The 25,240-nt window shown below is 39.2% G+C and overlaps 1 protein-coding gene and 1 pseudogene across 3 annotated transcripts in view; one reads left to right on the forward strand and one right to left on the reverse strand.

The window, feature by feature from the left end:
- KDM4C (lysine demethylase 4C) overlaps window positions 1-25,240 on the forward strand; it is a 518,173-nt gene that overhangs the window by 150,814 nt on the left and 342,119 nt on the right. For all 3 annotated transcript variants that reach the window (XM_071216722.1, XM_058301838.2, XM_058301837.2), the window contains exons 6-7: window positions 8,483-8,532; window positions 22,326-22,429. In XM_071216722.1, coding sequence (XP_071072823.1) covers window positions 8,483-8,532; window positions 22,326-22,429 — 154 coding nt within the window. The remainder of the gene's footprint in view (window positions 1-8,482; window positions 8,533-22,325; window positions 22,430-25,240) is intronic.
- LOC101442032 (tumor suppressor candidate 2 pseudogene) lies at window positions 10,169-10,626 on the reverse strand (annotated as a pseudogene).

The following is a 25,240-nucleotide window of genomic DNA, read 5'->3' on the forward strand; positions in this document are numbered from 1 at the left end:
CTTTGTTACATGTACAGACACAGTCCGTTGCCCTTAGGGAGCTTAGCGATGAGAGGGGGGAGGAAGGAAGGTAAGAAATGTCCTGAATCCCATGGTGGTAGTTTGTGTATGGTGTGGTTGATGCAACAGTAGAGGGAGCTGAGAAGCTCTCCCTTGGGGTGACTCGAGTTGGGCTTGGAAAGAGGAGTGGGTGTTTTTGTTGGTTCAACAGGATGGTAAGGGTGTATACATTCCAGGGAATAGGGGATGGAATAGAGTGGAGGTGCAAAATAACAAGGGGAGGTTAGAAGGAGCTTCAGGGTGCTTGGTAACATCAGAGTGTGTTGCATTGGGATATTGGCCAGTAGATAAAATTGAAGAGTTGTACAGGAGTAAAGACTGCAGCAAATCTGTATGCCCTGTGAAGGAGTTTGGTTTCTGTCTTTCAGTTAACAGGCAGCCAGTTGCAGGCCCAGGACTTTGTCATGATCATATTTGTAGTTTGTAGAGATTATTTTAGCACACAATAGATTGGAGGGGTATGATGGGAAGTGGAAGATCACTTGCAGTGGTCAGTTACTCCTTTTCTTAGTGACCTAGAAGGGAAAACTGCATGGAGGGAACACACTCATGTGACTCTGTGAGCTCTAGTGAGGGTTCTGCAAATTATGCCTTATAGTCCTGTTTCCAAATTTAAAGAATTTATGAAATGTATGTAAAGTATGCAGAAAATCTTTCTGGTGATTGACCTACAGAGAAGTAGAACACATTTGAATAAGTGCTGACTAGGTTTGTTGTGAGGATTAATTGGAAGGCAGTATCAAGGTATTCCTTATACATATATCTTATATGTAGTAGATACCAAACAGTTTAAAGTTGTTATTGATATTCCTTTTGAGAGTAAGGATCTTAAAATTGTCCCTGGTACCCAGTAGGTGGTCATTATCACTGTGAAGTAATCTGAGAAATGTAAATAAATCACGGGTCCTTCTTTCAGATTTGAGGCTTCATAAAGTGTCCTAGAGTTGAGGTGTTTGAGTTTGTTCCCAGAGATGATTGCCTTTTGGGATTTAAGAAATCAAAGGTTTTCTGTCTCTCCTTGTCCCTCCTTGTATAGTTTATACCAACTGGCACATGATGGTAAATGTGCTTGGGAACTTGATGTTCCAGAGATCCATGTGCTGCCTCCAAAACTTTCTGTAGAAATGGATGCGTAGTTATCCAGACAGATGTTAACAATAATTGTATTTATCTCTACCATCTTCCCATTAGATGGAAAATTCCTTGAGTGCTTTCCGCTTTGTCTTATATGTAGCAGGTGCTCAGTAACTCACTGTTGAATTCAGTTAGATTATATTAAAGTGATTCTAACCAGCAGCATATCCATATCTATTTTAAAAGAGAATTCCAGACGATTTTTTATCCTGCCATGTTAGAAAGAACTAGTGAATCACTTTGGCATGAAGCCCCTAAGAGCCTGGGCCCATGGAGGAGCTCAAGAGGAGAGGTGCATGATAGCTTACAGCTGAACTCAGGAAGAAAGCAGAGCAGCTGAGACTGATAGAGGAGGCCCAGAAAAAGACAAGCCCTAAGCCTGGTTGCTCACAGCTGAGCTCTGGGAGCTGAGGTCTGAGAGATGGGGAGCCTGGAGAGGAAGGCTGAGATGTTGGCAGAGATTGGTGGCCATCTTGCTTTGCCACGTGCCCAGACCATAGGATCAACAGTAGCTGACTTTGGGAGAAAGCACCTCTATGGGGCCTTGAGTTGGACTTTTTCCAGCCTTGAAACTGCTGCTATACAATAGATTTGGCATAGACATATAGGGACCCCAGTATGCACATAGAGGTTAACTGTCTCCAGAACAGTTCCTGAGACCTACAATAACTCTCCCAGTTACTGCAAACTTTTTTCTGTTTCCTGGAGTTTTGAAGAAGGTAGCTCTGCCAGTTTTTGCAAATTTTTAAAGGATTGTATTGTGGGAATGGCAATGTGGACTATCTTACATGACCAGCTTTGTCCTGTTTGACTGAAAACACTTTATGGATTACACACAAGAAAAAATACACCGAGAACCATTCTAAGGATTTAATTGTATCTGATTTGAGCAGTAACAACAGCTAAAAATCCATTTCAAAGGAACATCAACTAAAAGCTCTTGACATGTTGAGAAGCCCTTGCTATACCTATATAATAACAAGAGGATACCCAAGGAGCTGTTACTCTGGTGGCAGCAAAACAGATGTTGTTTCACATGCCCTTTGTTAAGAGTCTTTGGTTTAAAACCTGGGCCGTTTGAAAAGTGGTGATAATCCAGGGGGAAGAGAGAGAAATTGATCACAGAGAAGGGGGAGAAATATTTTCAAAAAATTCTTGAGAAGGTAGGAGAACAAGAGCTAGTTAAGATATCTCAGTTCGTTGATGTCCTGAGATACTCATTCTGTTGTCATCCCCACGGTGTAGCCCTGATCCTCATGGTCCAAAAAGGCAACCAGATCAGCAATCATTACATCTGTGTTCCAAATAGCAGAATAAGGTGATTTACTCAAAAAATGTGAAAGAGACACATATTTTAAGGAACATTCCTAGAAGAAGCCATTGAACATGTTTCTTCACATTTAGCTTTATCTTTGGGAAGACATTTTTCAAGATAAAATCTGGGCTGTGGTAGATTCAATCATGTACCTGAACAAAAGACATGTCCTTAATCTTAATCCATATTTCTGTGGATGTGAATCCATTTGTAAACTGTCCATTTTGAAGATATATTATTAGTTAAGGTATGGACTCATTTGTAAATAGGATCTTCTAAGAATTCTTTAGATGTAACTAAACTGGACCAGCTTGGGTCTTAATCTTTTTACTGGAGGCTGTGGAGAGGGAAGTCAGAAACCAGCAGATGCCAGAAATCAGAGAAAACTACAGGAGGTGACCAAGGACATACCCATGTGAGAGAGGACTGTGATCACCAGAACACTACAGAATTCAGAGAGAAAGCACAGCCTTGCCAATGCTTTTTGGCATTGGACTTCTGCCTTCCAATACCATGAAACAATAAAATCCTGTTGCTAAGGTGTCCCCCCCCTCCCTCCGCCTCTGACACAGAATTCCAGGGAGAGAAATTGAAAGAAATAAAATAATCACCAAATTTTTATTGAGTGCCATCCATATGTTTAGGCTTGGGATGGGTTCAGTGGGAAAACAGGAACACAAGATCTGATTGTCAACCTGCTAGAGGATTGAGTTTTGGGTATTATGATAGGTTGACTTGCAGAAAGATACAGTGCCTTTCTGGGATCTTTTAAATTATTTTCAGCCTTTTATGTGTCTCTCTGACCCTTGATGACTGGATTCTTAGAAATGATTTTTCTTGAACATTTTCTCTTAATTCATTGGATGTGAGGGTCAGAAGGTGAGGCTTATGCCATTGCCTTCTGACCATCAGTATAAAATGGGTGCCTAGTATTACACATTTGATCCTCATAAGGTTATTCTGGTAGACAGGGTCTGACAGTGATAAGTGACTTGAGCAATGTCTTTTAGATGGTTCCTTAGAGTTCTTGTTAAATGTGTTACTTAGTGGAAAACACATGAAAGTAAATGTGTTTACTCTCTTATTGACTCTTTTCTCTGTCTCTTGAACCATCTGTGTTGAAACAGATTAGAGTTATATGGTGTCAGATTGCTGCATTTGTGCATCAATGTAGTCCTGTGGTCAGATGATCAGGGGTGCTGCTGCAGAGAAGACAGTGTATCCATGACTGAGTGCTTCTGAAATCAGATGCTTGCTTACTTTCACTCAGGCAAAGGCTGCCTGTTAGCCTACATACATCTCCAACATGTGTGGAAACCACATGTCTTTCTGTTTTCTCTGTGATAGATCCTGCATTGGGCCATTGACCATTCATTGTAGTACTACTGGAAAAAAAACTCAAAGGAAATAACTACAATAAACCTTGCATCCATATATCTCCCCATGCTAGGAACCTGAGGGGGTTAGGCAGCAGGATTATGTGTCAGAGAGATTATGGACAATTAGGAACAAGGGAATTTTTTGAATATGATAATTAGAAGAGAATATCCATTCTTTCCACATTTATTGCCCTGTTAGAACCACCTGTGGAGCTTTTTTCAGAGTATGCTGGGTTACCTACTTGCAAGGGGTGTGTTTCTCTGTATCATCCTTCATTCCCCCAATTACTAGTTATTGTCCATAATGAGATTATCTAATTCTTTCCCTGAAATGGCATAAGGGCAGAAAAAAAGATTTGGAACACTCAACTTGGTGTACATTATCTCTAAGGGCACTTCCAATCCTGTTACTTGTATGCAGAGAACAGAATTGTTCTTTGACTCCCCTTGGACTCTTTCTATGGAATGAGATAATTGATCAAAGGACTGTTAGCATCCTTTTAGCAAGATTTTATGGTTGTGAAGATGGTACATGTATACCTATTGCTGTTTTTTAAATTTTTTAAAATTTTTTATTTTTTTGTCTTTTTTTTTAATGTTACATTAAAAAATGAGGTCCCTATATACCCCCCCCACCCTCACCCCACTCCTCCCCCCATAACAACAACCTCCTCAATCATCATGAGACATTCATTGCACTTGGTGAATACATGTCTGAGCATTGCTGCACCTCATGGTCAATGGTCCACACCATAGCCCATGCTCTCCCACAGTCCACCCAGTGGGCCATGGGAGAACATACAATGCCTGGTAACTGTCCCCACAGCACCACCCAGGACAACTCCACATCCTGAAAATGCGCCCACATCACATCTCTTCCTCCCACTCCCTACCCCCAGCAGCCACCATGGCCACTTTCTCCACACCAGTGCCACATTTTCTTTGATTACTAATCACAATAGTTCATAAACAGAATATCAATAAGTCCACTCTCATCTGTACTCTATTCCTCCATCCTGTGAACCTTGGAATGGTTGCGTCCACTCCACATCTATATCAAGAGGGGGATTGGATTCCACATGGATGCTGGATGCAATTCTGCTTTCAGTTGTAGGCACTCTTGGCTCCCTGGTGTGGTGGTTGACCTTCTTCACCTCCATGTTAGCTGAGTGGGGTAGGTCTAATCAACCAGAGTGTAGGAGTTGCAAGTCTGTTGAGGCTCAGGGCCTGGCTATCACATGGTCAGTCCAGAGATTCAGGTCCCCTGGGTATTCACTAAACCCTAGCGCCAACTACAGTAAATGTAACAGGAGAGGCTTGTGAACAAAGATCACATCTGAGTCCAGGTCCATCACACAGAAACACAAACTCCAAAGTAGGGCCAACTGACATGGCAGTGAACTCCATCTGCCATGACCATACAACCTGTGGGTCTCTGTAGCCCTCAGAAGAACCAATACCTATTGCTTCTTGACTTGAATGGTGTAGCTATCAGCGTTTTTAGATTACTGTAAGAAAATAGGTGATTTGACTCTAGAATGAATCTCTAAAATTTACACCAGTCCTTCCTAGTTCCTTTTTCTTTTTGAATATGATGATAAACAGAAAAGTAATAGTACCAGAAAATACTTTCTGGTTTTATTAACTTTATTATTTATCTTCATTTTAGACTGTCCTTTGTCACATCCTTGGGAATTATGTAAGTTTTTTTTGCATATGAAACAAACAGCGATGTGTATTGTGATTCATCTGCACTGAGCTATAAAAACAGTGAACATAGGGTTTAAATAGTATTTAACATGGCATTGTATCAATGTTGTATAAATTATTTTATATAATGAAGGCTACCTGGGAGAAGAGCTATGAGGGGATTGAATCAGTGTGAGTCAATTCCTAAAAAGGGAAAGCAGATGTGGCTCAAGCAGTTAGGCACCTGCCTACCACACGGGAGGTGTCCCGGGTTCGGTTCCTGATTCCTCCTAAAGCAGACGAGCAAGACGGTGACTGATGCAACAGACTGGTGCAGTGAGTTGACATAACAAGATGATACAGAAAGATGACGCAATGAAGAGACATAAAAAGGACACATAATGAGAGGCACAATGAGCAGGGAACAGAGGTGGCCCAAGTAATTGGGCCTCTCCCTCCCATATAGGAGTTCCTGGGTTCAGTTCCTGGTGCCTCCTAAAAAAAAAAAAAGACACAGAGTGCACACAATGAATAGATACAAAGAGCAGCCAGTGAGGGCAAACAATTGGGGGGGAGGAGGGAATAAAACAAATAACATCAATCTTTAAAAAAAATTCCTAATAAGAGCACAAGGTCAAAGATGGGATAGAACCAACTTCCTGTACCTTTCCTTCCTTCCTCCTGCAGATAAACATACTGAAGTTTTCTGTGAACAGATGGTTGAACTTCAGATTAATGAGCTTTAACTTTGATGCCAGTTTTTTAAGAATCTAGATATATAAATATCTCCATCTACATCCAATCCTCTGTGGGTAGGCATATATCCATGTTGTGCTAGTGTTTGCTTGTGAAAATGTGTTTGTGTGTATGTCATGAGGGAGATAATCCTCTGGACTATGTGGCATATTTATACATGCATTATATATGTATTTTTTTCTGGGTATATTTGGGAATTTAAACCATGGATTAAAAACTAGCAAGAAGTGACTATCAAATATATATTGGGTGACTGTCATTTAGTTATGCTAAAATTTTATCTCTCCAATTCAGTTGGAATAATTTCATTAGCAGTGCCTTAAGGAACAGGATATATGGTTGAATTTTCTTTTAGTGAATTGCCTAGTTGCGTTGGATCCAATTAAGTTCTGCATATGTTATTAGTGACTTCAAATGCAACCAAGTGTGGTGTTCATTAAGATTAGATTACTTATTTCAGTAAAAAGTAACTTAGCATACATTGAACTAGTAAACATAGTAAATGAGGCCTTCAAAAATAATATATTGATTTTATTTAAGGCATGAGAACAATCATTTAAATTTATTTCAAGATTCTTTACATTTCCTCATTAAAAATCCCATAAAATTTCATATTTATTTAGGATATTATGAGATGATTGTTTCAAAATGTTAAAAAGTTTACATTAACTATGTTTTCAAATATTCTGCTTTTGAAAACACTATGAACTAGAGATAATTATTTCTTTTCTTCAGGGATGTGAAACTATTTTTGCTATAATCAAGATTTAAAAAATAATCATGCTGCTATTTTAAGGCTGGTAATTTTTGGTTTAAAGTCTGCTAGAAAATTATAGGGTTCTTAGAAGGTTTGGTGGAAAAATAAATGTTGGTATCATAATTTTGCATTCTATTTGTCAACAAAAACATTTTAAATGTGAAAAACAACAGTTAAGTTTTTCTTCTTAATATCCTTTATTACTTTAGTCATATTTTCAATGAATTCTTCCAAGTGATTTAGGAGAGTTGTATGATTATCACTGATTAATTGTCTTAAATCCTGTATCTCTTCAGTATATTTGGTTTGTTCTTTTGACTGGGCTGTTTCTTCCTGTTTCCTAGTATAGCTTGTAATTTTTTGTTGATGTCTAGGCATCTGAATATGATGGTGAATTTACTCTGATGGCCAATTTCTCTTGCCTGTTTTTCTTCATAGCTTTTCTTTGATATTTGGTTCAAGTTATTCTCAGTTTTTAAAGTTGCCTAGTTTAATTTTTCAAAATTGGGCCAGGGATTCATTAGTGGGGTTTTTCTCCCAGGGGTTGGATAAAAGAGCGTGAACAGTTTTTGTCCATACAGTTTTCAGACTGGCCAGCAGATGGTGCTAGTTAGTGTACCTTTCCACTGAGGTGATTCGGTCTTGACTTTGTGTTCCTATGTTGAATCTTTAGAGCAGAGATTCAGAGTGGATTCTGCTGGCTGAATTCACTGATGAAAAGTACCCTGACCTCCCTTCCTTTTCCCCATGAAACAGCTGGCAGAAAAGAAGATGTCTGTACCCCTCTCAGTTGGCTACAGTGAGCCAGGGGTTTTATACCAGCTTAATATCTTCGGGGTGAGGGAGAGGAGCCAGTCCTGGGCTTCCATGGGGTTTGGTAACTCATGTTTGTCCTTTCGGCTTCTTCGTCTCTCTGCCCCTCAACCTCCTGGGAGTTGTGTAGCACTGTCTTGGTCTGCTGACCCCCAAAGCAGGTCCCTCGGCGGCTCTTGGCTCTTTCTCCATTGTTTTTGTGAGAGCATTCAGCTCTGTCTGTTAGTCCATTGCCATCTTCCCACTCATTGTTTCCATTTTTCTTAAAAAGAAAAACCAACATTAATAAACTAACTCCCTGGCTAAGAAGGTTAACTGGCCTTGAGCCTTTGTTCCTTAGTCTAAAATGTGGTTGGGATATTGAGCTAGGGTATTGAAATAGGTGATTTCTAAGTTTTTTTTTCCTTTCCCTTTCTCCCTTCTTTCAGTGTCTAAAGCTTATGTCTTTGGGTTGTTTTTGTAATCATCCAAGTGGCGTTTGTTTAAGATTTTATGTGACATTATTTAAGAATAAATGTCCTTAGGATAATATAGCTAAAAAATTATAAACCTAAATTTTATTTATGTTTAAAATTTTAGGTATGCTATACCCCCGGAGCATGGAAAACGACTTGAAAGACTAGCTCAAGGTAAACTTGCTTTCAGTGTTTCTTATATAGGTAGGCTCTTTGTTTTTGAGGTATTTTTTTAATAGTATAGAATGTCACTGTTAATTTTATTCTGTCAAGCTGTTGGCCTTTAAATGTTTCTCTAATTGAACAATTTTAATTTTTTTTCACATTAATTTGTGAATATTTCCCCTAATTCACGATCTTCGTGGTTATTTTAGTTGGCTGCATAATATTTCATCAAGTGATTGCACTTAACCTATTTCGGTAGTACTCAGTGATTTTTTTCTTTTATATAATGCATCAATTCAACATTATTCTGTCAATAATATTTTTCTTTCTTTTAAGTTACAGTCTTTTTTTTATTGTGGGTTTTATTGCATTTTTGGAGAAATTTTTGATTTACATTTAAGAATAAATTGGACCATAAGTATAGGAAATTCCCATATAACACCCCCCACACACCTAAACACATGGTTTTAAGAATGATGGTTTTTTGAATTTCAATTCAAGCTCAGACCCCTTGATTGTTAGGAACTCCTGCTCTAGACACTAGGTGTCACAGCCCCAGAGTGTACCACTCTCATGTGCAGGATCTACAAATAATTTCATTGAAATTGAACAAATAACACAGCAGTCCTCCTAGGCTGGGGGCCACCCTCCTGGAGCCAGATCCCACACTCTCGAAGCACACTGCTTGTACAGTAAAGAATTTTTAAAAAATCCTCTTTATAGAGAAATCAGACTCTGCCCCAACACTATCATGGACTAGACTATTTACAAACCTTCGCAGTTATTATTCCTTTTATGGTTGCTCCCTCCTTTCTGTTCCTTCCCTGCCCAGTGCACAAAGGGTAGGCGCTCCAGGATTTTTCCTTGAGAGGGGAAGGGTTGGAAGGCTCCTCAGAGGTACTGGCATCAGCCTTGGGGTGCTGTCCCTTTCCACAGGGTGGCGCATGGTTCCCTTCCAATGGAAGGTAGGGGGTGGGGCTGGTGCAAAGGTGAGGATTAGAGCAGGCGGGGTGGGGCAACGCCCCCTCAGCCAGGCATCCATAGCCCTTCCTGATCCCCGCCTGCACTCTCTCAATTAGGGGGCCAGTGCACTAACCTAGCTGCAGTTGGGAGGTTCAGCTCAGCCCTGGGTGGAGAGAGAAGCCTTCCATAACTGGTCCCTACTCCCACCACCAGCCAGCAAACTGTCTGACTCATCTAGAGGTGGGAACAGATGGGCAGGTGGGTGGGAAACATCAGACTGGTGCTGCCCCAGACTCTGTTCAACACAGGAGAAATCAAGGTAGCAAATGGCTAAAATGCTCCGACAAGGGGGTAAGAGAAGCGAGGGAAAGGAAGTTCCCACTTGTGTACAGCCCTCACAGCCCTGGGGCTGGAAGGCAGACCTTGATTGTAAAGTGCTGTAGCCTCTAGTGGGCTGGGTCCCCCGCAAGCTCCGAAAAAAGCAGACCAGGCAAGGGCACAGGAACCCAGCAACCCTGAATAGGGTATCCCCTGCCTTGCTCCTGGCAGGGATTGCCAGGGAGGGGGGCTGGTAACTCCACCATTAACCCTCACCAGTCATCCCCCCTTGTTCCAACACAAACCAGCACCCAACTCACACTGCGGGACTGTCCTGCTCACAAGTGAAGATTACAGCCCAACAGAGTTTATTCAGGGTGTGGCCCCAGCCTGGGCTCCTCAAGGGAAGCCATACCTTGAGCCTGGGGGTTTCTTGCTAGGGCAGGAGATGCTTGTGCCTGCCACCCCCTGGCCCCCAGGCTCACATCTCATAGAGGATCACAGGGAAATCCACGTGGATGCTGGGGGGATCCAGCTTCACGATGCCCTCAGGAATCAGGTTCTTATGCACCTGCCTCAGCTTGGCCTGCTTGTGCCGGTTCTTGGTGACAATGTCTCCTCACAGAACTTGGGAGCCAGATCCCCATCCTCATGGTAGAACATGGAGCCGCGGCGCGTGAACTTGAAGGCGGGTACGGTTCGACCTCGTGGCCGCACCAAAGCTTGCTCAGCACCTGTGGCGCTGGGAGCCTCGGGGCCGCCGCCCCCTGCCGCTGAGGCGAAGGGCCACAGGCCCCGAGCTTTGGAGCCACTGGCACCCATATCAAGGCCGCCGGTGCATGGCGGGCCCCGCAGCCACTCTGCCCTTACAGCGCCGCTGCTGTCGCCATGCCCTGCCTCGGCCTCCGCTCCCGGGTGCAGCCGCCACCCTCTGCAGGCCTGACCATCTCCCTTAAGTTACATTCTTGATATAAATTCCAACCGGTATCATTGCTGAACCTCAAGGTGCTATCATTTTATAAATATTTTTCATGGTGCTGTATTGTTTATCCAAATTGTTGTGTTAAATCACTTACTTATTCCCATTTGTTCTATGGCTTACTATAAGGAGTGTTTTTTTTGGAATTACAAAGGTGTCTGTCACTGGATACCTGGATACAGATGAGATTTTGGACCTTCATGGACTGGCAAAAATAAACTTACTTTCTTGGAACTTGTGTCTCCTGAGATTGTGAGAAAAAGCAGCCATCTTCTTCTTTCTTCCTTTCTCCAAAGGATATGTCAGGCAGCCTTGACCCCATCTGTTTTACATATGGTAGACAATCAGAATGATCCCCTACTATTGTTATCTTCAGTTTTGCTAGCACCCTTTCTAAGGAAGAAGTAGGCTGGTAGTGAAGTAGGCTGGTAGTGACTTATTTCCAGGGAGACATGGAGTTATATTTGAGTGAAACTAAGGAGCAAGGTATTCTGCCTTATCAAATTGTTGAATCTTGATTGAGTGGTGACTTTTTAATCAGGTACTGATCAAAGTTTCTCTGGTATGTTAGGTCAGCCTTCTATTAGGAGAAGGATTTTGTCCCTTCATTAGGTATGCTGTCACTTAATAATTAAAATGACTCTGAGAAAGCCCATTCTTTTACTTTATGCTTCCGAACAAGAAATTGCTGATGGCCTGTAAAAGTTACTTTCTCCCAAATTGTAGCAGAACATTAGAGGGAACAGTTACAGTATTATATTTTTAAGAAGCAGTGTTACAACTTGACAGGCTGATAACTACAAAGCCTCAGTGTTTTTATAATATAAATATATTGTAGTAGTAATAGCAATGTAATTGTAATCTTGAACTTTGTTAGAGACTGTTTTCATGAATATTAAGGTAGGTGAGTCCTAGTTTTGGATAATAGGTTAGAGTAGAGCTACAAAGATGGTCACCACAATCCTTAAACACAAAAACTATGAAGTCTGTGCTAAAACTATGTGCTGGACCTGTCCTCTTTCTATAATAATTATGTCACCATTTCATGTTAATTTCACCATCAGAGAATTTTTAAAATGTATGCAATATAAACTTTTTAAAAAAGATTTATTTATTTATTTCTCTCCTCTTCCCCCCCCACCCCGGTTGTCTGTTCTCTGTGTCTATTTGCTGCGTCGTCTTCTTTGTCTGCTTCTGTTGTTGTCAGCGGCACAGGAATCTGTGTTTCTTTTTATTGTGTCATCTTACTGTGTCAGCTCTCCATGTGTGTGGCACCATTCCTGGGCAGGCTGCACTTTCTTTCGCGCTGGGCGTCTCTCCTTACAGGGCGCGCTTCTTGCGCGTGAGACTCTTCTACACGGGAGACACCCCTGCATGGCAGGGCACTCCTTGCGCGCATCAGCACTACACATGGGCCAGCTCCGCATGGGTCAAGGAGGCCCAGGGTTTGAACTGCAGACCTCCCATGTGGTAGACGGACGCCCTAACCACTGGGCCAAGTCCGCCGCCACCTAAAATATAAACTTTACAGTGTAGATCCACACATGAAAAATTCTAGTGTAAATTGTCTATGAAAGATATGATATAAACTTTCTGAAAATGACATTTCAGGAAATTGGGTGCCACTTATTTAATCAGTAAGAACTTAATAAATTTGAAGGATGAACAGGAACTTTAAGCTCAGTTGCATGTTTATTCAAAACTGTTTTGCAGAGTTATTTTGAGAAATGAAACAGAAAAAGATACTCTAAGATTGTGGAGATTCACTTCCGCTGACCAAATGCCTGCCAAATTAATTGAATTCTGCTAAATAATTAAAAATGATAAAATAATGCAGTAAATGTGATGAAGCATTATAGGATGTCTAGGTCAAGGCAGCACTTGGTACATAAAATTAAAAGCAGGTTCAGATATTTTCCATTATCTTGTCTGCACATCGTAATTATCACAATTGCCTTTTATGCTTGAATGCTTTCATCTTTGGTTTCTGTTGAAACCTTGATTGACTGTGGCACCTACAAATATTTTATCTGGAAGACATTAGACCTGCATCTAATAAAGGCAGTAGTTTGATTTTGTCCTTCATTTCCTTTCTCATTTTTACAGGTTTTTTCAATTGAATGTGGATAAAAGTGTAATAAAACTCTCAAGTCAGTTGTTGCAATTTTAAAACTTATGTTCATCTATAAATGCCATTGCATTTTATAAAAAAATTTCTGGTTTCATACAATTGAATGGAAAAGATGGAGGAGAATAGAGGTGCAGTGTTAAATCATTAATGACAGTTTGAAAGATTTTCAGTTTTTCAAAGTTTAAATCTCATATTTTAGAAATATCTTTGCTCTCTATTAAGCTAAGCAAAATATGGATTAAAGTAGATTGGGAAAGTAAAAACTTATGGAAAACACTGTATTCCATTTATCCCTTATTGGGAATCAAAGGCCAATATTTTAAAAATTGAAGATGATTTACTTTGATGAAAATTTTTGGTTACTGGACAAAGTCTTTGATATAGGACTTTGTGCAGCTGATTTTGAAAGTGTGACTGCTCATTGGAAATCTTGTTTAAAATGACATTTTGGTAGACATGAGTGATTCTTTTAGATCTTTACATTTACTTGTAAGAAGTGTTTCAGTTTTGTTGCCTTATTAAAAAAGCAATATTTTCAGCCAAATGAACAGAAGAATGAATGTTCTTAAAGTTTAATTAATTTCATACTTTTAAGCAGATTTTCCTTTTCTTCTTCTTTTTAATGGCTAGTAATCTTGAGTTTAGCCATGTAGAGCAGAAGATCTTTGTCTAATTTGCATGGATCACTGTGCCAGGAGTGGACAAGGATCTGTTGGTGGGATGCAGACAGTCTGTAGACTCTCTGAAATTATATTAAAAATTAGGCATATATACTGATTTTTGGGAAGCCAGCTTCAAATCTCTTAAGAGGTTTTTGATCAAAAAGGGACTAAGAACCAAAAATGTGGCTCAAGTGATTGGGCTTCCATCTACTATATGGGATGACCAGGTTCACTCCCTGGGGCCTCCTGGTAAAGGTGTGCCCACGTGGTGAGCCACGCAAGGTAATGATGCAGCAAAAGAGAGATGAAGGGGAGAGTCAAGGCGAGACACAACAGAAACCGGGAACTGAGGTGGTGCAAGTGACATGGAACCTCTCTCTACATTGGAGGTCCCCAGGATTGAATCCCAGTGAATCCTAGAGGAGAAAACAAGAAGACAAAAAAGAGAGAGAGAAGATCACACAGCAAATGGACACAGACAGCAAAAACAACAGGGCGGGGGGAGGGGGGAGGAGGAGGAGAAAAAAGAGAACATAGATGTCAAGAGAGCAGAAATAACAAGTCAGTTTAATTTTATGAATTGATCCTAAATTAACCTGTTCTCATACCTTTGTCTTACACTGCATTAAAAAAGTTGGCCAAAGTGAACCACGAGGTTTACAGAAAGCCTTGAAGCACTGGCACTGCTCACAATGGATGAAATCTTCATTGCTTTTGTCAAGCTTTGAAAAAAAGTTAACAGGGTCTTGCCACTCTGCAACATTATTATTAAAACTTTTTAAGTACATGACAGTGGTTTCCTCTGTCCGAATGCAATTGGAAAATGCATTTGCCCTGACAGTCTAAAGCTACTAAAATCATCTTAGAAGAAAAATTGAGAAGGCAGATTGAAGGGTGTGGTTTGTAGATATCACTTATTTTTGAAATAAAAGATGACTTTCAAAAATAGGGAAAAAATTGGAATTGTAAATTGGAAAAATTTACAAAAAGTACTTTAATTAGCTTTCACAATGGCAAATATGTGTTTTTCCCTTAAGTATCATTTAGTTTGTTGCCTGAAAATATTGTATTAAAATGCCTGGTTTTGAAAGACTAATAAAAAATACCCTTTAATAGGAATAATTGATTTCAAAGGACTTTGTAAGCCATAAAAAAATGAAGAAGTCCAGTGATACATTTTTCTGCCTTTATGTGTAACCCATCCTGTATGCGTGATGATTGATGAATGGTATATCTGTCTGGCTATATTTATTTTTATCTTACTATCAGCTGAGTTATATTAAGGAGGGTGAAACAATCTCTAAAGTTAATTTCCTCATAACTGGATGTCAGGAATATCTGTTTAAATATATTTGAATATTTTTTTTTTTAAAGATTTATTTATTTATTTAATTCCTTCCCCCCCCCCCCCTCCATTTGTCTGTTCTTGGTGTCTGTTTGCTGCGTCTTGTTTCTTTGTCCGCTTCTGTTGTCGTCAGCGGCACGGGAAGTGTGGGCGGCGCCATTCCTGGGCAGGCTGCTCTTTCTTTTCACGCTGGGCGGCTCTCCTCACGGGCGCACCCCTTGCGCGTGGGGCTCCCCCACGCGGGGGACACCCTTGCGTGGCAAGGCACTCCTTGCGCGCATCAGCACTGCGCATGGCCAGCTCCACACGGGTCAAGGAGGCCGGGGTTTGAACCGCCGACCTCCCATATGGTAGACAGACGCCCTAACCACTGGGCCAAAGTCCGTTTCCCTATTTGAATATTTTATGTCCAACCAGCTTCTGGATATGGTTAAAGACAATGAACAGTAATACATAAAGTACAATAAGCTAACATATAGGAAGTAGGATGAAAGACTTAATTCTGAGAAGTGTGGAAGGGGGAAGAAGGCAGGAAGGGAATTCCCAGGAAGAAATTGCTATTCCATGGAGGAATTATTTTGGTGGGGAATTAAGACCTTTTTGAATCTGAACCAGTGAAATACTGGTTAGTTTGAGTAACCTGTTTGAGCCCAAAATGCTTGGCTTGGAGAATCCTGACTAACCTGAGCATGTGTAGTAGATGTAATATATCAAGGAGGAAAAAGCTAGAACAGAAATAAAGTGGCTTCAGGAATGCAATGAAAAAAACATAATGACTCACATACTGTTACATCGTGTAGAAGTTTTCTGCCAGTCAACTGGAAATGGAGAAAAAAAAAAAACAACCAAAAAGCCACTGCTGCTTTAATTCCCTAGGTTGCTCGAATAAATGGTGGGAATTTATTTGCTCATGTTTTGAGGCTGCCAAAAGTCTAAATCAAGCCGTCATCAAGGCCTTGCTTTATTCCTGGAGACTGGCTTTCTTGTCCTTGCTGCCTGTGATTCTTGGCTCCTCTGCCACATGACAAGGCACATGGTAGTGTCTCCTGGTCTTTCTCTTTTCTTCCGGATTCCTTTCAGCTTCTTGCCTCCAGTGACTTTCTCTCTGTCTGAATTTCATTGTCTTATAAAGGACTCCCCTAGGGGTTCACTGCCATGACAGATGGCCCTTCTTTGGAGCTGGTGTTTCTGCGTGATGGAAATGGACTCAGAGGGGATCTCTTTTCACAAGACTTGCATGCTACTTTATTGGAATTGTATTTGGTGCTGAGTTTAAGATATATGTAGGGGATTTGAATCTCTGGACTGATAATATGACACCCAGGCCCAGAGCCTCAACAGACTTCAGCTCCTACACTTTGACTTATTGGACTTACTCCACTCAGCTAACATGGAGTTGAAGAAGGTCAACCACCACAGCATGGAGCCTAGAGTGTCTACAACTAGAAGCGGGAAGAGTGCATCCAGTACCCATGTGGAATCTAAGCCCTCACTTGACATAGGTGTGCAATGGACACAACCAATCCAATGTCCACAGAGGAAATGTGAAATGGGTGTGGGAACAGTAGCCATGGGGGCTGCTGGGTGTGGGGAACGGGAGGAAGAGATGAGATGTGGAGGCGTTTTCGGGACGTGGAGTTGTCCTGGATACTGCTTCACGGACAATTACGGGACACTGTAGATCCCCCCAGGGCCCACTGGATGGAACGTGAGAGAGTCTGGGCTATGATGTGGACCATTGACTATGGGGTGCAGTGATGCTCAGAGATGAACTTAACAGGTGCAATGGATGTATCACGATGATGGGAGAGAGTGTTGCTGTGGGGGGAGTGGGGGGCGGGGGCGGTGGGGTTGAATGGGACCTCATATATATTTTTTAATGTAATTAAAAAATAATAATAATAAATAAATATTAAAAAAAAAAAAAAAAAAAGACTCATCCTGGTTGAGACTGGATACTCCTTAACTGAAGTAACCGCACTGAAGTAACCGCATCAAAATGTCCTACTTACAATGGGTTCATGCCCACAGGAATGGATTAGATTTAAGAACATGTTTTTGTAGGGTACATTCAACTTCAAACCACCATACCTGCCCATTATACAATTCATAGTGTTTAGAAAATAAAAGGAATCCATTTGCTCAGAAGAAACACCATCTTTCATGACACCAAAATCAGTATGAATTTCTCCTGGTGTTCTTCCCTTGAGAGTTACAATGGGTCATTTCTCTACCAATAGAGATGCTGGTAGGTTACAGGTTGCTTAGAATGAGTGAAGTCTGCAAAGTAATAATATCTATCCAATCCTGAGTAACACTTTCCTGATGGTAGAAAGCATAGAGATGCCAACTGTAGCATAACCTCTAATTTTGGCCTCTTAGGTAGGGATGTGGGTAACAGTTACCATGTAATGCAGCTCATAGGTTTTCTCCATGAAAGAACTTGCTAAGAAATTTCTTGTGTAAGTCAATACATATGTATAAGGATTTCCCACTGGGAAGCAATCCTTTTCCTTAGCATTTGCTTGTGTGGTTGTTATGTTTTAAGCCTCATGTCAGTCATGTAAATATTATAAAACCATTACAGAAACTCTATCAGAGCATACTTTGGCACATTTCGATTTTATTCAAATGAAATTTTCTTAATGAAAATCAGTTACTAAAGTGGAACTGTATTCCACATGTCTAATTTCTTCTTCCTCTCTCCCTCCTCCTTTTTCTTCTCTTCTCCCTTCCTTCCTTCCTGATTGGTTAATAACTAATTTCAGTTTCTCCAAACTAGTGTTTGTATACCCATAGAATATTTCACTAAACTTTGATTTTTAAATTTGTTTTCAAGGCTGAAACTTTTAGTGATTTAGTAGTAACATCACATGTTTATGTTTGATTCATTTGAGATTGGAATTTAAAATGAATTCCTTAGTAGTGGTTAATATATTATAAAATGTTAACTAAGTGACAATTCAGGAAACTTTTCATATGAAGGAAAGTTCAACTCATATGTTATATTTTTAAAAAATTTAATGAAAAAAGAAACCACTTTTTTTGTGGGTGTCAGACTTTATTGAGGCAAAATTTATTTATATTAAAATTTACCCCTTTTAAAGAGTTTACAGTTCAGTGACTTTTGAGAAATGTATGCAGTGGTGGTTATACTACAACCATTATCAACATTTTTAAGTGCCCTCAGAGGTTTCTTTGTGTTCCTTTGCTGTTAATCCTCCCTCTAGCCCTTAAAAACTACTAAGTAAAATCCTACAATATGTAGACTTTTGTGTCTTCTTTCACTTAGAATAATGCTTTTGAGATTCACATAATGATCATTTTTACGTTGAATAAAGGACCATCCTTTGCTTTTGTATAGTACCTGGTCTCGAGTGACATGTATGTGCTATACAATGACCAGGAGTACTTTGGCGGTTAGTAAATGTTGCTCATGGGTCTCCGAAGTATAAACTCTTTCACTCATCTTTTGGGAATTACCTCTTTCAAATCTCATAAAGACCCAGTGAGGATAATATTAGCATCCCAATTTTACACAAAGAAAATGAGACACTATCTTATGTCAAAGATAGGTGAGCCTTGGAGTTGTGAATTTCCTAGCAAGTTCATTTATGAGTTGTGATTACAGATCTATGTCTCTGTAAGGCCAAATCCCAAGTTCTTAGCGATATTCTCATTCCTTATGATGGCTGTGTGGACAAAGTGAAGCTGGAAGAGTGCAGCCTTCAATTAGGACTACTATTTATTACTAATGAAAGGGTGTTAGTTTTGAGCATTAGAGAGGAGAGGTAAGCTAGTACTCAAGCTTGTTTAGTGCCTGTAGGGAGGGATTGGGGCAGTTTGATATTAGGTATGCGTTCCAAAAAGAGATAGAGATTATGTTTATAACCTGGTCTGTTCTTCTGGGTGTGATAACTCTTTGATTGTATTAGATTCAGCTGAGATGTCTTTTATTAAATTATGTTAAGATTAGGACTTTGGTTCAACTACATCATTAGTTCAACTCAGTTTGAGTCCCTGCCCTCTTTGTGGGCTCTATAAATGGACATTCACTCAAGGAGAACACAGAAGTAGCTACACAGAAGGAGATATGCGAGAAAGGAGGAAGGGAGCACCATAGCCAGGGAAGAGGATCCTGCGGCCCTGGGAAGAGAGATGAGCCATTTTTCTGATAGTTGGAGCTGAAGAGAACAGAGCAGCTGAACCCTATGTCAGCCTGCAGCTGAGATCGGGAGAAGCTGGGTCCATGGAACATTTAGAGGAAAGAGGAAGAGGCTGAACCCTCACAGATACTGCCCACCATCTTGCATCAACCTGTGGCACCAGACTTAGGGTGAGAAAATACCTCTTATGATACCTTGAGTTGGACTCTTTAGGGTCTTGTAACTGTAAGCTTCTACCCCAAATAAATACTCTTTATAAAATTTGAAAGATTTCTGGTACTTTGCGTCAGTACCCCTTTTTGCTGAGTAATACAGGGATTGACCACAATTTATACAAAGCTCTGTAGCATAGTTTGCACCAACAGTAGGCTCAGCATTTCCACCAAAATTATCCCTACAGGAGAGGAGAGTGAAGCCCTCCTTCCCCACCAGCCTGGTCATGGAGATTTTGTATTTTGCTTCTGTAATATGTTTGTCTTTATATAAAAATGAACCAAGTGATTTAATATGGTAGAAATAGATTCTGCAGATGTGCCAGGTTTGTCCCATGTGTTTTTCTATACCTGGCATATTACCTAGAAATCACAGGGCATACACTCCTTGGTGTGAGAGAGATGGCAGTGGGTGCTCGCTGCTGTTGCCTCTACCGGGTGATTGAAGGATGAGTGTAAACTTATTTGCTTTATTGTAACTTCTTGATTCTCAAGATTATGAGAGAGTGAACTATTCCTTTAGCAAGTGTGACTTTGTAAATTGGAAAACCTTATGAATCACTGTTACAGTAGTGATTAAAATAGGGTAACTTTTAGAGAAGATTACTCTAAATAAATTCAAATAAAAACATCAGTAATATGTACTAATATATGAAAATTATTCCCATTTAAAGGACTTATTTGCAAAAATTTTGGCAGACCTGATATCTCTTTAATTGGTGACTTTCGAGAAACTCTGATAGTGTTAAATAGAATTTTAAATTACATGTTATGTTTACTGTGAGAGCTAATTCTGTTATCTTTCATATCATTTCCTGTCTTTTGGTGATTCACAAAAACTTTTTTTCCCTTGTATTATGAAAAACACTAACCTTTCTTCAGTGAGTTTTTTAGAGTATTATCATTTTCTGCATCTAATAATTTTGAAGTTTACTTGTTGCTTAATATTGAAAAAATACTTTTTTTTCATCTTTTTTTGTATTTTATTTTCTTTTGAATAAAATACTTTTGATAGCTTATGGAGTGAAGCATGATCATGTACTTCTGCAGATATTTTGAGTTAAAATTAATTTCAGAACATACTTAGTGCATAATTTATGCTGTTTTTGATATGTTTTCCAGGATGATGTAAAATATAATTCTGGTAGCCTGTTGTAAGTATAAATTCTGAACCAATATGAAGTCCTTAATATGCTGCAAATTACCTTCCTTCAGTGGTTTTCCAATTTAAATTAACTTATGACTAGTCACCACAGTGTTCACGTCCTGATTACAAATCCATTTCAAAATAAAATACTCTTCTTTTTTCGTGGATTTTAATTTAAAACTTAATTCATTTAGTGCTGCACACAGTTACAGACTTGAAAAGTTTGATAGTTTCATTTAAATTGTGTTATTAAAACATTTCCATGGGTTGTGAGTTTGGGGACCGCCCAATTGTGGCCTTATTCTCTGTGGCAAAGACTTCAGAGTTCTTATGTGCAGAACTGGACATTACATTAGTGTGATAATTTCTCTGTCCACTAAAGTAAAGTTTGTTCTTTCATAGGGTTGCTTATTTGGCTTATTTTATTCTGTGTTATGTTATTCCAGACTAACAAGAATTATAGGTATTACATAAATTATATTGTTAATGTGTAATGAATATTAGCTGTAAACAGAAATCTGCATCAAATGACCATAAAAGGAAAACTGTCCCTTTTATTCTTGCTGGTGTTATAGAGAACGATAGTATTTCTGATGTTTTCAATGATAAATACTTTTCTATAGCTCCCTTCCCCCCATCCTTTTGTGGCAAATTTAAGTGCTAATTAGGCAGAACTTTTTGCACATTTTTTCCCTTGTGTCCTAATGGGTTTGATTGTTTCCTTCAGTTGAGCTGTGTTCTCACATACCTCGTGGTGGCATCTATAAAGGCTTATTTAATTTAACATTATTCCTGTGATATAGTTCCATTTTACTAGGTTAAAATGATTCACAATTATTTAATGTGTGCTAACAATTCTTTCACCATATCAATCAAATTCTTGAGTTATTTGGGTGTGGTGAGCCACAGAGGGAGATAAGTAGCATTTCCAATGGCCTTGCCTTCATTCTTGCTGTGGAGGAATTCAACAGCATCCTGTGCCTCTCCTTATTTCACTCATATGTACCATGTGTTTTCTGGGTATGTTCTGTTTTCCTTCTGTGTTTTTCCTCTGTGCTTTGCCTCTTTCCCTTCTTGCTTTTCTAGTTTTTTTCAGTGCATTATTTTTTTCTTTGAGAGAGGGAGCTAAAGTACAGAGCATCAAATATGTACATTTTTCTCCAACATGTTAATGAGAGTCTGCCTGAGAGAGAATTGCAAGATTGAAGTCAGTGATGGAGAAAAACACTATGTTGTGGTGCATAATAAACTGTTTAATGACAGGGGGGCTATATGTTTAGCTTCCTCATTTAAAAGACCACTCAGAACACACATACAGGCTGGCGAGGCAGATTTCCAAGCATTTGGCTGATGCTGGCCATGAAGTTGATTTCAAGAAATTTATAGCACTTGTATATTGATCAGAAAGAAACGAAGGTTGGAAACTGCTATTTTTTACTGTGTGTCGGACCCTGAGATATGTATTTCTGGGAGTCTAAAATGGGGGATTCTTCTATTAAAGTGCACATTTATCATGCCTAACCCCTTCCTTGGTATTTTCTCCATTTAGATGATTTTAGGCAGGATGAATTTAAATTTATTGCATATTAAAATTGATTCTAAGGTTTAGAACTTTTATATTTTATAAAAATAATCCTATGATAAATCTTTTTGTAAAAGAAGGTCAGCCTTTTGTGATACAGTATATATCCTTCCTTGCTAGAATTCCGATTCTACCTTTTAGTACCCAGATTCATTATTTTTTTTGTTGGTGGAGTGAATTTATACTTGTATAAAACTAACATTCTACAAGTACTAGAATTAAACCAAAAAGAAAAAAGCTGCCTGAAATTTTATCTTAATTGAAACAATGCTGCTTATATTTATTGTTTCTATTTAGGTTTTTTCCCAAGCAGCTCCCAAGGGTGTGATGCATTTCTTCGCCACAAGATGACACTGATATCTCCCTCAGTATTGAAGAAGTATGGTATACCCTTTGACAAGGTACATTTGTATTACTTGTCAACAAATACGTTTTGTGTGTGTGTATTTTGTATTAAGATGAATTTAACATAGGCTAATATATCCTTAAATGTCGAGCAAGATTTTAAAGAAGTAGGCAGAAAAATTCAGATTAATGTTTTATAATATCAATTATTTACCTAAAAGCTGATTTGAACATTTTATTTCAGGATACAAGAGATTTCTTGCTATTATAGTTCACTTTTAATATAATAACACTGAAAGCAAAAGATAGCATGTCTATGTTAGAGATGGAGTCTTCATATGAGAAACATAATTTATGTATATGTGATCTACTTTTAAAATGGAACTCAGAACAATTATTATTGGTTATATTGGTTAGAATTATTATGGTACCACTAAATTGCCTCATAGCACATTTGAACATAATACAATTGAGATTTCATTATGGATAAAATTGTATGATATAATAAATAATATTGCTTAATTAATTACATTCTGCAAAACTCAGTACATACTAGTACATACACTTTCTTTGTGTCTGTGGTTATTTAGTGTGAACTGTTAAAGACCATGAGCATTTTCATGTGAAGAAGATGAAATGAAAAAAGCTTTGACCAGATAATAAAAACTCTTCTCTTGGCCAGAGGAAGATTAAGTACTTATGTACTTGCAGCAACATTAAAAAGTAACTCCACTCTCTTCTCCATTTTTTATTTGACTTTTCATTCCGTAATCCTTGCCACTTTAGAAGCTTTTCACTTATGAATAAATCTTTCCCTGTTTTTAATCTTAGACCCTTAAAGTGGCACTTTATTTTCCTTCCATTTTCAAAGTACGATTTTTCCAAGTGCCAAGAATCATTCTTCAGCATAAGGCACTCCATGCTCCCTGAGGTTGTAGTTTTACTCAAAAACTGTCTATGCAGGAGTTGTGCATGAGACATACATATCTTGTGATGAGGATGCAGTCATCACTGGTTTACTAGTACACTTTTACCCCTGAAAAAAATAGTTCCTCCTAGATGTTCACTTTTGGGGATGTCCACAGGAATGGAGAAAAACTGCAGGTTTCAAGGGCAGAAGCTTTGCCCCTCAGAGGGGCCTACTGCTGTGGGTCTTTTTCTCTCTTGTAGACATCTCTGGTGCCAGGCTTTTGAGAGTCTGGGACACAACAGCAGTGTTGCTTCGTCAGGTGGTTTGCATAAGCCTCATTGTACTTTTCTTTCGGTTGGGGAATTCAAAGGCTGAGGAGAAGGAGTGGACTAAAGTCCCTCAGGACAGAAAGACCTTTCTTGTAGGCTGGGGGCTGCTGATGGGGATTAATCTGACTGGTTGTATTAGTCAGGGTTCTCTAGGGAAACAGAATCAGTAGGAGATATCTATCAGTAGTATGCACATGTCTCTCATGTGACTGTGGGGATGCACAAGGCCAGGTTCCACAGGCAGGCTGCAAACCAGGGGCTCTGATGAAAGTCCAGTGAAGATTCTTGATGAAGTCCTGGGAGACCCTGGCTCTCTAAAGAAGAGTGGGGAAATTCTCTCTGAATGCTGAAATCACTTCCCCTTTTAAGGCATTCAACTGATTGGATAAAGGTCACTCATTGCTGATGGCAACCTTCCCAATTATGTAGATGTAATCAGCTATCTATGCAGTAAACTCACTGGTGACTAAAGTCCATAAATGTCCTTGTATTGTTAGTTCAGTGTTTGCTTGACCAAACAACTGGGTACATTTACCTGGCTGAGTTGACACATTGGCCTAACTATCACACTGGTCTTTGAAAAGGAGGTTATGTGAAGTAGCAGGACTATAGAATTGGTTTATTTCCCCCAGGATGAAGGTTTTGGAGCTTGGAGCCTTTTCCAGTCAATGGGGAAATGGAGGCAGGTTGCCCTCCAACCTCCTTTTTGTGCAGGAGCCCCCAGAGTACCTGATAGATTACTGAAGGTATCAATCTCTCATGTGGTTGTTTGAAGATGGAACATACCATGACTTCCATGGAAATTAGTGGAATGAGTGTGTAAGTGGGAATGGTAGTTCTTCATAGGAGATACTGCCGCTCCCCATTTCCACTTTGATGGAGCTTGAGTGATGATACCATTCCTTTCAAGGAGCTTATTCTATGATTTTGATGACGATGATGATGATGATGCAGCACAGACTTTGGAATTAAACCTTTTGCATTCATTCCTGGTTATATCATTTAAGCACATTATGTAATTTTTCTTTATCTAGAAAATGAGGATAATAGTATCTAATAGGGTTATTGAGAAGATGAAAAGAGATAGTCTACATAAAAGGCTTAGTACAGTTTATGTTATATAGGAATAGCTCAATTTAAATTTTTGTTTTTGCTGTTATTTAAATCTTATAATATAAAACCAGTGGGGACTTAAGATTTTCTAATTAGGTAAATGAAATACCCTATGAATCCATCCTTACTAAAGAAAAAATCCAAATAATGAGACTGTATAGAATAAAAGTTGAAATTTTACTTTTACACACTGTTTTTCCCTAATTCATACTTCTTCATTTAGGTAATCTTTTTACAATTGGAGTGCATTCTATCCTTCTTTCAGTGTATTTGCATATATTCATACACCTATATGAAAAATCATATTTCACAAGCAGTCAATGTGTACTTTTAGATTATATACACTCTCTAGCTTCTGACAAGATATGGAATTGTGATTTTTAGTCTTAGAATAAAATGGACTCTTCTTTTCTGTCCTTGTATTTTCTTATAGCTCATAACCATATAGACAGGAAATTATATGTATATTTTGGCTGAGATTCAGCTGCTTCTAGAAATGACAGAGGCATAAAATT

The sequence above is a fragment of the Dasypus novemcinctus genome, chromosome 8, assembly GCF_030445035.2.
Source record: "Dasypus novemcinctus isolate mDasNov1 chromosome 8, mDasNov1.1.hap2, whole genome shotgun sequence".
Classification (NCBI taxonomy): Eukaryota; Metazoa; Chordata; class Mammalia; order Cingulata; family Dasypodidae; genus Dasypus; species Dasypus novemcinctus.